Below are 14145 nucleotides of genomic sequence, written 5' to 3'. Positions count from 1 at the left end.
AACTTTGGATCGCTCTCCTGACCAAACTATGGGGACCATATTTCCCAGATTGCGGCTACCCCCTATATTTTGAAGGTTAAGAATCCAAATATGTAAGAAAAAATATATGTTTATTCAGAGAAAGTACGTTTTTGTGTCTGATTTCGTAACTTAATTAATAGTTAGCACTAATTAATTAGCATATTTGAGGTCACCCCCAAGAACCATTAAGATTAACACTTAGTTCGTGAAAATCCGATCATTAGAACGAAAGTTATTCAGGGTGATATCTTTTTTTTTTTGCGGATTGTACACTTCCATTTGCAGTTTCATAATCATATTCTGAACCATTCAGTAGAAATTAGTAAAAGAAAGTTTTTTAAGTACAAAAGAAACTTTCAGAATTTCTTTTCACTCTTTTCTTTACATTTTTTATTTTTAGAAATCAACTAAGGGTGTTACTATGTTATAAATGATACTGCTTTTTTTCTTTTTTTACCTATTTTACTAGTTTTAATTTTACTAGTTTCAATTAAGCAGCGTTGAGCAAAAATAAACATGCCTTCGTGGGGCTAGTATAGACATGCTTCAAGGGGTTATAAGTTAGCATTTTTTTAAAAATAAATAAAATCGCTATGATATCTGATTGATATAAATTAATTGAAATTTCTTGACAACACTGGTTCAATTAGATTTTACAACTTTATTAATTTTTTTTTAATAAATAAACAAAAAACAGTGCTGTGCATTAGTTGTTTGTTGTGCAGAAGTTGTTTGTGATGTTCAACTCTTCAGAACAAAAAATGGATTTAGTTTTTCTAATTACAGTCTTACATTTTTACAGGAAAAAAGAAACATTTATCAAATCTTAAAAAAATAAATGGTCACAGGAGTCTGCCTAGGTTTTTTAAGAGGTGCCTATTATGTGAAAATTTAGACATAATTTGTGAAAATTAAAATTTAAATTATAAAATCAACACAAAAATATGGTAAAGTAAGAAAATATTTTCAAAAAATGGCACTAGAAATAAAAATCATTTATGACTGGTAAATTTCTGCATATTTTTTCCCATCTATTGAAAAATAATTTTGCTATTATACAATTTTGGGCTTAAAATTGTATCCAAATTTAAAAATCCATAAAAATCATTGTCCATAGTTAAATTTCAATTTGAATTAAATAAAAACACGCATTTAACAGTACTAGCACTAATAGTCATTATCATTATGAGAACATTTTCGACTAGGTCATACATAAAAAAGCTTCAAAGAGAAAAAAATATTTCATAAAAAATAAAGGTTCGTTAGAATAAATTTAGAATAGTGGTTAAGATAATGATCGAATGTTTAGAATAATATTCGAATTTCGACATCCTATAAAGTTTATGGAGGGAGAGCCTCGTCGTTTCATTGTAAAAAAACTGAGTGAAGAAAAGCTTGTCTTGAAATGGCGTAAGCGACCCGTTAGGCCTACCACATTGCATTATCTGACCAAACACATGCTGCCTTTCCGTAAGACAGCTGGCGAAAAAGCTCTTTTTTTTTCTCCCTAGATTGCAACAAGAATAGTTTGCATAAGAATTTACTTTTTTTAAAGTATTTTGTGAAACTACCATTTTTCCTAAAGTTGAATTTGTGAAGGTACCGCTAAACGGTAGTAAATTTACCCTGGACAGACCCCTGAGTTACCATCGCCAGCCAGTGACTGGTAGAACTACCTGAATTGCATCTCAATACACATTGATATATGCATATAAATGCAGGAATGCATTATGTGTAGATATATATAGTCTTAAATAACTTTTTCTAAAGGCTAAACAGATAAATGTATTGTCTTAAATTAATTTATGGATTATTTTTAAAAAATAGATAAGATATAGCATACTATAATATTGAAAAAGAAAGATGAATTATTAGCATCTGAAATTAAAACCAGATAAATCTTATTCCTGTGGAGTAACATGCTTAATTATCTACTTTTTTATTTTATTTTTTTCCATTTCTTTTTAACATTTTATATTTTTTTAAAAGTAATATGTGAATTAACTAATTGTAATTATGCTAATTAAATGTTAAAAAAAGGTTAACACAAAATTAACTGAATTTTCTAGGGAATTCAATTTTACAGGTATTACTTTAAAAGATTACCTTAAAACAAAAATAATATTCACAAGAAAAAAAAATTGCAACAAACTTTAGGTAAAACAATCAAAATTAAGGGTTAGAGAATAATTAAACCTTGCAAATGGAAATGCTTACAATCCCCATATGAATTTCATAAATAGTTCTCAGATTTCTGCTATTGTAGCATCTTTAGCAAAATACTCAGACTATAAAAATGCTAAAATTAATCAAGACATTTACACATTTTGGCTAAAACATTTTATGAAATCAGTTTTAAAAAAATTATGACAAGAATCTCAATAGCAAATTTTGTTTTAAAAATCTAATGATCTGTTCAATTTTTATGTTTGTGCAAGCATGAAGAAATGCTTAGTCATAAATAAATAAAGAAATTAGTAAGAAAAGATGAAAAAGAACTTCCAAGTGCTGAAGCTGCAAAAAATCTTGTTTTTAAGTGAAATTTTAAAACTTGTGTACAAATGAAAATAAAACATACAGAATTCAGAAATATTACACTACTCCATATACGTAAACCTTGTGGCCATTTAGCACTTTGCTTATTTTTCTAACAAACTTTTTAAAAGAACTTTTGGATTTTAAATTGCTCAGTATCAAAATTATTACTATATAGCAATGGTAAACAACAAAAAGCATAAAATAACTTATGCAATGCATATACAAATTGATAAGTGTAAATCAGTTTTGTATTATACTTTATATGCATACATTCATACATAGATGTATGGACCAATACCAAAGCAGGTGATCTTTGTAAGGATTCTTTCAATTTCATTTTCTGTAAGAAGCAAATTTTTCTTCTACAGATAATATAACACACTTCCTTTTGGCAAAAATAGAAGCCATGGTAACCAAACTAAACTGTACTGGTAACATTCAAAAGACATAAGAACCAACCGAAATTACAACTAAGAAATTTCTTTAGCAAAACCAAAGCAACCACCTAACAAAAATTTAATTTGTTACCCACATAAAATAAGAAACTGCATTTAATGATGCTGCAATATATTTTTAAATTTGAAGGCCTCATGAATAGCTGAATTATGAAACCATGCTATCGAAATTGGGAAAAAAATTAAAGCATGAATAGATAAAAAGTTAGCACAGACTTCTGTCAACAAAAGTATTCAAATATAAGAGGTTTGAAAATAAAGGTTCACTATATTTCCAAATTCATGTAGCAGAAAAGATACTATTCAAATATAGCAGTTAAAAGGGGAGGGTTTCGTAATTTTATAAGCATTTACATTTAGCAAAGAAAAAATATGCATATAAATCTTAATCTAAAGAATATTTTTTAAACACTTATTTATAATTACTTAAACTATTAAGAATCAACATACTGCAGTACTGGCGATATCAGTATCAGTTGAGGAATAAGAGAAGTATTTTTGCCATCAGTAGATATTTTATCGCCGATTTTTTTTTTTTAATTTCTACAACAAATACGGAGAAATTTGAAAATATATGGGTAAATAGGAGACAGTCGTAAATTATAGGAGTCTTCAGTAAAAAGCAGGAGACTTGGCAGGTATCTATTATTGATGACAAAGAAGGGGGATCAAAAAATATGTTTACATAAACATAAAATTGATATAGCCCCACATATTTGGCCATAAAATTTAATAAAACCATAATTTATATGATTTTTAAAATGTTCTTTTCGGCATGTTCTCCCACTATGTTCCACAATTGTCACAGCAGCAACACGAAATAAATAAATCTATTTATGAAATCTATATTTTCTTTTTCCAAAATGTCGCTTGATTTGATATGTTCTTCCACTCTGTTTTTAAATTCTCACAGAAACAACAGTATATCTTTCTTTAAACGCCAATTAATTAGTTGAATGTCAACAAAAACTAAAATTGATTCAGGTAGAAATAATTCACAACAGCTATGTTGATATGCGAGAGCAATATATGGATGAAATTAAAGTCAGGAAATTGAAAAATACAAGGACAATAGAAAGATATATCAAAAGATAAATAACAGGCATTGTAATTGCACTAAAATTGATGTTGTATGATCAGACATGATAATAATTATATTTAACTTACAATATGAGCTATCAATAATGTCCTTTTCTACATATATTAAGAAATCATTTGTAACAAGTAAATTTCTTTTTGTTTGAACAAAATTAAAATTTTATTTTTTCAGAATGCGTAATACTATCATGAAAATATATATCAGTAGAATCAAAAATAAAAAAACAACTTTATAAATTTTTTAAAAAAAATTCTTCACCCACATAAAAATGATAATTAATAGATTTCTGCAAAGATTCCTAATGATGACAACTTAAAAAAGCTTTAAAATTTGAGTTAATTTCTCTCAGATGAATTTTCTAAATCTCAACAAAAGTACAAATTTATGAAAAATACATTCAACACTTTATAATATCTCTCAGATGTTTTCATATTTATATTTAGAAAAATGCATGATAAAGTTTAATGTTATCTTCCCATTGTGAATACTTTATACAATACAGTTAAACGGGTAATTGAAACATTAAAAAAAGATCAGATTCGAATTGAAAACATCTGATTTTTTTTTCATCTTAAGACAATCACAAATAAAAATGGTGTTCCCCTTGTTTTTTTCCAAAATTATTTTTAAACCTCTTATTTTAAGACGAGTTTTGAACACATTTAATTATATATATAACTAATTAATAAAATAAGTAAATGTGAGTAAAAGACTGAAAATCGATAAATATTTACATTCCAGCAGATTTCACCAAATAATATAAATTTCATGATGCTTGTTGCATAATGTACTAAATATTTTACACATAGGGAATTTCAAGGATTCTTATAGTCATCAAGATAGAAAAACTGCAATATTTTACACTTATGATTGACATTAAACATACCTTATATTCCGGCGCATAACGCGCCCCGGCGTATAACGCGCACCCGTAATTTCTAATTATTTTTTTTTAATTTTAAGATATACTCTTCGTATAACGCGCACGAAAATTTGGATTATACATGTGCAATATCTCGTCTTTCAAGATTGTAAATAAAAAGTATTTTTCCCTATCTTTTGCAAAAATAAAAGAACTGAATTTGACATGTATGTGAGGGTAGAATTGAAAGAGCAATAATGTGATTCTGGATGGACAAAAATGGTGTTAAATTGTGGGAAAAAAACATCTGGCAAATCCATCCTGGTTGCGTAAGAAAACCAGAAAGCCTTTTAGAGTGGGACATGCTTAGGTCCCACCTTACAGATAATACAAAAAAAATTGTAATTAGAATATAAAAAATTTTTAACAATTGTAATTGATAGCGAAAGACGAATATAATGAACTATTTATGTAATAACGGAAATCAATGAAGTATATAGGTAAAGGTATGTTATTTCTTTAAAATAAAAGTATTTTTCTATATTTAAATTTTTTTAATCTATAATTTTTTATATTCAGCGTATACCGCGCACCCGTAAATTCCAATGTTATTTTTTGTATTAAAAGTGCGCGTTATACGCCGGAATATACGGTACTTGAAATGTTATGTATTATCTTTACTCACAATTTTGAGTATTAATAGGCATTAATCATAAAAGATAGTTAATCATATCATTAGCATAGCATAAAAGATAGTTAAAAGTATTTTTAATTAATTTAAAACGAGTTCTGAATAAAAATAAACTGAATATTTTATAACAAAAAAAGTTTTGAACTGATTTCTAAAAATGAGACTTACTTCATTATGTATTAGTAATAATCATTTAAATATTCAAGCAAGCAATAATCTGCAAAAAAATTCTATTTCAATAAGAATTTTTTTCGTAAACTCAATTTTAGGGAATTTTCTAAAATGTACAAAAAACCAGGAGAATTTTAATTAAACTAATAGACCAGTAGAAACTTGCAAAATCCAGTAGTCTACTGAAAAATCCAGTAGAGTTGACATTTATGCACTGGAAATAAAAAATAACTAGGATATATAGAAAAATACTCACTTGACTTTATAGTTAATTCCACGTAAAAGCGCTACAAAGAGCTCAATCAGAATTTTACGCTCCACATTAGCTTTATCTAGAAGGCCCTCTTCCAGATCCTGTCAAAATGGAACAAAACAAGTTAATCAAAACTGTTGTAAAAAAAAAGCAAATAATTACATTAAAATTGAATTACAGTATACTCCTGAAAGTTGAAGGGAAGCTAAAAAAATTTCGAGATAACGAGTTTTCAAGATAAGTTCAGAACTAAATATATTCTAAAAAGTATTTAAAAAAATATTCTAAAATATTACTCTTAAATGTAGAGTCATGAAACATAAGAACATGTAAGTATTAAACATGTAAATAATGATAGGTGAGTATAAGTCTAAATGCAACAATGATAATTTTATTTTTAAAAGTAAGAAAAGAACAATCTTGCATCATATATAAAAAATAATTGGTTTACAATGGTAATTTTATTTCTAAAAGTAAAACAAGAACAATTATGCATTAAATAGAAAAAGAATTGATTTACAATGAACTTGCATTGTGATTTCTCTCAAAAAAATTTGTTTTTTATTTCGAAAAAAATTTGACATATCAAGGTTTTGAGAAGAAACCCTTCGACATATGAATTCAAATTAACATTAGTTGGATAGATGTATATATAATGCCAAATGGAAAAACGTATATATATATATATTTTTTACGTAACAAGATCTGAGACATTGAGAGTATACTGCAGTTATAAAATACCTTGTGCAATTTTGAATTCAGCAACAACTGGTGTGAGGAGAAGTCGGCATTAACATAACATAACACATTTAAAAAAAATTTAAAAAAACAGTTTCTATGGAAACCTTGTGAAAATTGGAATTGGTGGAACTCTATTTTTCATTAAAAGAAATTCATAGACTACATATTAGAAAATTTTCCTGACAATGTATAAATACTTAACTTTTAAATCAAATTTTTACAAAGCTGTTTACAGATTAAAGTATATTCAAAGAAATTTCATTGTTATTTCATATTACTTGATAAACAAAAAAGTTATAGTTTAGTTTTTTCAAAACAGGGCGCATCGCCAAACCTTTCAACAAAAAATAAGCACCTTTTAAGTACTTTTTAAGCACTTTATACATTAACAAAGTGCAAAATAATTTTCAAAGACTTTACATGTTCACAATAAAGAACTAGTTTTTGACAAAGAACTCTTTTCTTGATTATATTAGCCACCATAAAAAGATAGAGAGACTTTTCAGTTCGATTTCAGAGGGTGGGAAATGAAGCTTGAAATTGAGAATATCTTGCAAAATGCAGCAGAGTTGCACACGACAGTGCAATTATCCAATCGAACCCAGCTCAGTAGACGCACATGCGGACTTGCAAGTATTCCATCAACCATGTAAAATGATTGACGGTTTCATGCGCTATGAACCAATGGTATGACGAAATAGATCGTGGTTGATTGAAGTGTGACAATGTGAAATGCTCGCTTTGCATAATACATGGCAAAAATCGAAATGGTAAAGAAAAAAATCTCCTTCTCGAAAAGGGAAAATTAAGCACTTTTTAAAAACACCCTATGAAAAAAGCACTTTTAAGGGCTTTTAAAAAACGAAAATCGAAAATAAGCACCTTTAAGTACTTTTTAAAATTGCTAAGCACCATGCAAAAGAATAAATTGTGTTTCAATGGGGCGATTGGCACAAATTTTGTAATTCCAAACATTTAAACAGCCAGCAAGACTGAAAAAAAAATTTATACCCTTATTTGGGCACACAAAAGGAATAAATTTGCCAAGCTTCATTAAAATGTGAGATTATGGATATCACGGCATGGTCAAATTGAAACAAGACTGATCCCCAAGTAATACAGAAATTTTCCCTGAATTACTGCAAAAAAAATATCAACTCAACAAAGTTCAATCAAAATTACTATGTTATGTAGCTACTTAAAAATTATAAAACATATCGCATAAAACTAATGAATTTTTATTTATTAAACTTTCAAGTTAATTTCATAACATTTAATATTCAGGAATAAAATATTGCTATACATTTTACCTTGCTTCCTAGCATTTCATATTAACAAGTACTAAAGTACAATATTGTTGAAAAATATCAGGTTGGACATGAATTAGCTAACAATTGAAATAAAACAATAATATTGTACTATAATTTGCCTGCAGTAAGAACTCCCCCCGGCACAAAGTTTAAGGCTGTCTGCTACTATGGAAATAGGAATAACACATTTCAGGGAGGGTAGTTTCTCTTCACTCAAGGGCTAACACAATAGACCAAAGAAAAAGATTCCCTTTCTCTCACCAACCCGAGCCAAAACCTGTCCTAAAATAGTGACCCCACACCCCTAATTCAAATAGTAATACCTCGATACCATAGTCACCGCCACGAGTCCAGGCGAATGGTTAAGGGAGTTCTCACTTTAGACGAACTATATCTCATGTACTAATATAATGCACAACAATATTGATATTAACTTACCTCAATTTCAATTTCAGGTAACTTGAATGCAATTCGGAACAAAGAAACAAACTGAGCAGCAGAGGCTATTTTCCAATTAGACTTCAGTGCTGATTAAAAAAAAAGACGAAATATAGTACAATTAGGATGTAAATCATTACTAATATTTGCCATTTTATATCAAGATCAAATAAGTCTGAAAAAAAAAAGAGTTATTTTTCTTTTTTGTTTAGCTGACAATAACACCAGATCTGGTATTTGAGGACTATCTTTTTGTCATATCAGTTTGCCAGTTACAACTAAAGTGCCAAAAGTTTAAAACCAATTTCTTTTTTTTTAAATAATAAGTAGCGTTTTTCTCAAGTGTAGTGACTAATTATGGGGATATTTTCGTAAAGTGATCTCCTACGCCAACTACAATCGTCAACACAAATATCAACAACAAGGTGCCAAATGGAACTACGAAATTTTTTTAAAAAAAATGTGTAGATGTTTGCCCAGAGAGTGGCTACCAGTTATACTGTTCGAGTAGGTAACTTTCTGTGATGTTTTTTCAGTTTCTCGCCGGCAGCTACCCGGAAGTTGAAAAGACTTGGCGATTGATCTGCCACAGATCAAGCTTCGGAAATCTCCCCCTAATTATAAACCTTTCAGTTTGCCACCTAGAATGTTTTTTTCTATTTTTTTATGTACCACAGCCTCAAAATTTGGTGAGTTTTTAATCGCAAGTACTGATATTGAAATCTTTTGTAAAGTTTGCAGGTCTCTAACCAGAAATCTCCAAAACTGAATTATTTCTTTTTAAGGCACAAATACTGATACGGATTTCCTCAACAAGTTTTCAGATTGCCTTTCGTCGTAGTGATTTATTACGCTTAAATAACACTTTGTTCCTCTTTGCTCAATTTTTGGGGAGATTTCCGTATCGTGATCTGTGGTAGAATAGTCGCCAAGTCTTGGAAACTTCCGGACAAGAAACTAAAAAACACGAGAAACTAAAAAAAAACATCACAGAAAGGGACCTATTCGAAAGAGGTAGCCACCCCTGGGCAAACATCTACATGTTTTTTTTTTTAAAATTTGCAAGTTTAAAATCTATTTGGCACCTTGGCGATTGTAGTTGGTGCTACAGATCACAATACGGAAATATTCCCAAATTTTTAATGGGGGAGATTTCCGTATCCTGATATGTGGTAGAATAACCGACAAGTCTTGGCAACTTCCAGGCAGTGGCCCGAGAGAAAATAAAAAAATTTAAAAAATATCACAGAGAGGGACCAACTCAAATTGTATAACTCAGAGCCACCCCCGGACAAACAGCTACATGTTTTTTTTTTAACTTTTTAAAATCTATTTGGCCTTTTGGCGATTGTAGTGGGCGCAATAGATCAGGAAATGGAAATATCCCCTTTTAATGCATGCTTTACTTTATATTTGAGAAGAAACCTGAAAATGTATATTAAGGGAAGTGATAATGTGTCACCCGGTTTAAATTTTCAAACAAATTTCGATTTTGGAATCATTGATTTATGAATGAAGCATTTTAGTGAAAGAAGCAAGCTGCACACTCAATGAAGAATTGTTGATGCAGCAATTTCCCCACTAGAGTTACCCAATCCAGTACCAGAAATTGCATCAAATTATAAATATAAAAAAATTGGTAGATGCAAATTTGATATCAATCAACTATCCAAGGCAGATGATTCGATTAAGTTTTAACTAATACTTCTATATTTAAATACTATACCAAATACAATGTTGTATCAGGGAGAATGTTTTATCATAATAAAATCCAAAATCAAAGCTCATATAAATATTTTAAAAAAGTCAAAAAAGCAAATTCAAGTACAGACAAGCATTTTTTCCATTTAAGTATTACGAAGAAAAGTTAAAAAAGGCACCAAAAATGTGGACGAAATATACCCTCTCGTTTAGCGTTCCGATCGTCATCAGTCATTAGAGATGGCATTTTAACTCTCTAGGTTTCATTTACATATGAAATTACTTTAGTAAAAGAAGACAATTCGAGAGTTTAGAATGCGATGACATGAACCGGCATGGAAAATTAAAATAAAAATAAACAAAAACACAATGCAATCAAAGCAAAGATAATTTTTGAAGCTACTGCCACTCAATTTAAATAGAAAAGTCAACGAGCTACGATAACCGAGGTTGCTACGATCTTTAGAGAGCATTCTCATTGAGATGTCTAACCTGTGTAAGGGAAGGTTTTCTATCTTCCTACTATGTGCGATTTTGGATAAATAAAATCCATTAATAATTTTACATCCCAATATGTGTAACGTCAAGATAGTAATTATTATTGAGTTGTCTTAGCAACGCGTTATTTTTATTTTTCATAAAACTGAATTTTAATGCTTGTTATGTTATTGCTCTTGCGCTCCACACCTGAATAGGCTATTGACGACGGTCTGGGAAACATCCCTGAGGATGATCTGAAGACATGCCATTACAATTTTAATCCCTCTTCGACGACCTGCACGCGAAGTCGATCACTTTACAGTAGAACCCTCTGTCCCTAAGCATATTTTTGCGCACAATTACAAAATTCGTTAATCTAATCAGGCCCCCCTGTCAACAGGGGTCCAAACTTTAAACCAAACTATTGGTAACATATTTTCGAATTGCGGCTACAATATTTTTTAGGTCAGATATCCTAATCCGTCGAAAAAAAGGTATGTTTAATGAGCGAAAGTACGCCTGTATCTAATTTTCTAACTTAAAATATCGTATACATTAATTAATTGTCCCGCAGTGGACTGATCGTTAAGACACGGTTCCCAGCAGATCACCGAAGTCAAGCATCACTGGCTGCGGTCAGTGTGAGTGACCACTTTATAATAATTTAAAATTGTAAGGACGCAAGACGATGAAAGAAAAACACCATCATAAAGAGCTCAGTATTTTAATTATACATTCACATTAAACAATAGAGGGTAATAGCGTAACATTAACTAACATAAAAAGAACTGTCCTTACAAACCAACTCTTTAGTCAGAGTAAGACACGGTTCCCAGTAGAACACCGAATTCAAGCATCACTGGTTGCGTTCAGTGTGTGGGTGGGTGACCACTTGGATCAGTCTGCGTAGGGACCGAGCGTGTGCGGTATTGGTCCTCGTTAAACTGTGCAAACGCAAAGTGCTCGTCTTCGCGTGCAGGTCGTCGGGCTACCGAAGCGGGGGTGCCATCCCCTCCGCAGAGGATCAAAATTGTGACGGCAAAAGCCCATTGTGCAGCTCTAGCGCGACGTAAATTAACAACAACATTAATTAGTATATTCGACGTCACCTTCTCAAACCATTTAAAAAGTTTTAAAACAGGAAGATCCGATCATTAGATATAAAGTTATTCAGGTGGGTCCATTTATTTTATTATTTTTGAGCACTGTACATCCATTTGAAGTATGTGATAATATTGCTGATAACAGCAAATTTTTTTATTATTTTTATATAGGAATATAATTTAGCTGCTGGTTATCCTTATATATACTTTAATAACTTATAGGAATATTATTAGATTATTATTATAAGATGAAATGATGTTCATTTTTTATATTATAATCAGACATAAATAAAAATGTCTTCCATTTTATCCTCTTTCGCATAACTTTGTCAATTTTAATATTAAAACAACGCATTTTCCTGAACCTAATTTTTTTTTTTAACTCGTCGTAAAGAAACAATTTTTTGTATCTTAAACACTAATGTTTTGAAGGTATCGCAATATCGAACTTCTCGCAATATGCCTTTCGATATATCAAGATTTTACTGTATTTAAAATTTTCAAAAATACGAAACTGAATTTTGATTTAAAGAATAAATATTTGCACCTATGGAAAGTGTATTAAAATTATACTAAACTCATGTAGCAAAAATTTCCAAGAAATTTTTATTTTTAATTGAGTAATTTTATTTCATTTCGTTTTTTTAAGTTTTAAAACATATTAAATTGAATGTGTATTAATCGTCAATGAACTAATTAAAAAGAAAGGGAATAAACCTTTCAATGCGCATTTACCAAACAAAAATAAATAAATTCTAAATGATTATATATTTTTTTTTCATTTCATACAAAATTCTTGCCATATGAATTTAAAATAAAATTTACAATTTGGCAAAAATAAATAAATAATAATAAAAAAATTGAATGAGATTAAATTTATTGCAAGGTTTGAGATATTTAATTTTAAAACTATCAATTCATATAGATTATTTTTTTTAATGCCAAAACCCGTAGTTTTGCAATTTTGAACTGAACTCCTTTTCTTGGTAAAGTTTTAGGACGATTTCACTTTAATGGAAGACATCAAAATTGAGACAAGCTTACATTTGCTTTACATTTTAAGGGGGGAGAAAAACATTAAAATATTCCATGGTTGGCTCGAGGGCAAGATGATGAAATTTTCTCTACCACTGGATACATTGTATGTCGAAACTGTTGTCAGCACAAACCGACACCAGTATACGAATTAACATGGGGATTCGAACACAAGTCTCATCAATTGTAAGTGAGCTCTAAATCACTTATCATACAAGCCATATCGGTGCTAGAAGATTTATCATTTAAGTTATAAGAAACATTGGAAAAATTAAAATGTAGTTTTATAAATTCGTTATAATGTAAAAGTACTATATGTGCAGTTTTACTATCCCTCCATCTAACGATTTTAGAGAAAGCAGTGTCTATTATACGAAAAACAAATAAATTTCGGCGTAACAAAATAAATTCTTATTTCGTTCCTATCTTTTTTAAAAATTTTCTCGAACAGGAATATTTTCGACTACAGCAGAGATTACTATCGTGATTTGTATGTCCATTTTGTTAATCCTAATTTTTTTTCCTAGAAAAACTATTTCTGATGGATTATACGTGCATTTTAAATGAAAAATAATGAATTTTGGTTTTCTTTATTGCAGTTCATAAGACAACTTGGTAGGTATGAGTATTGCAAGTCTATTTTAATTTTTAAACTCATATATGCGGAATTATAATTGAATTTATTGATACATATAAATATATACACTATTTAAGAGCAAATTTTAAGAAAAATAAATAAATAAAACGATTGACAGAACAAACTTACTTTGTCATTTCTTTGAATGCTAAATGTGTGCATGTATTATAAACAGATGCAGAAAGAGTGATTACACTAGTACCAAGGGGTAGGAGTTAGGACAGTCTTCATGTCTCTCCCTATCATTCAGGGGTATTGAATAACTTCACATATGTATACAAACACAAGATTTCACCCTTAGAATTTTCGAAGAAAAAGGTGACTGAACAGGAAGTTGGTGGGAGAGTGTAAATAAAAAAGAATACACATTGATCTTTTTGTTTTTAACTTATTATCATCTACAAAATTTTAAGATCATAATTATAGTTCTTTTCCCTGATGAGTTTTAAGACCGTCCGGATAGGGGGGCAACAGTCCCCTTGACCCCCTACTGGCATCGTCCTTGAAAATAGCTACAAAGTTGGAAAAAAAAAGTTTCTATTTCTGAAATTATTAATTTTATTTTACTTTACTGTAGCGAATGTCAAAGCTTCAAAAAGGCTACGTACAT

General features: G+C 29.7%; 1 protein-coding gene across 1 annotated transcript in view; it reads right to left on the bottom strand.

Annotated features, from left to right (window-relative positions):
• LOC107452266 (uncharacterized) overlaps positions 1 to 10760 on the bottom strand; it is a 58131-nt gene extending 47371 nt beyond the window's left edge. The window contains exons 1-3 of the mRNA XM_043049615.2: positions 10482 to 10760; positions 8580 to 8668; positions 6094 to 6191 (exon numbers count right to left, since the gene is read on the bottom strand). Coding sequence (XP_042905549.1) covers positions 6094 to 6191; positions 8580 to 8668; positions 10482 to 10527 — 233 coding nt within the window. The 5' untranslated portion in view covers positions 10528 to 10760. The remainder of the gene's footprint in view (positions 1 to 6093; positions 6192 to 8579; positions 8669 to 10481) is intronic.
• Positions 10761 to 14145: the final 3385 nt, after the last annotated feature.

The sequence above is a fragment of the Parasteatoda tepidariorum genome, chromosome 6, assembly GCF_043381705.1.
Source record: "Parasteatoda tepidariorum isolate YZ-2023 chromosome 6, CAS_Ptep_4.0, whole genome shotgun sequence".
Taxonomy (NCBI): domain Eukaryota; kingdom Metazoa; phylum Arthropoda; class Arachnida; order Araneae; family Theridiidae; genus Parasteatoda; species Parasteatoda tepidariorum.
The sequence above is the reverse complement of the archived record's forward strand: the minus strand, read 5'-3'. Positions and strand labels throughout refer to the sequence as shown.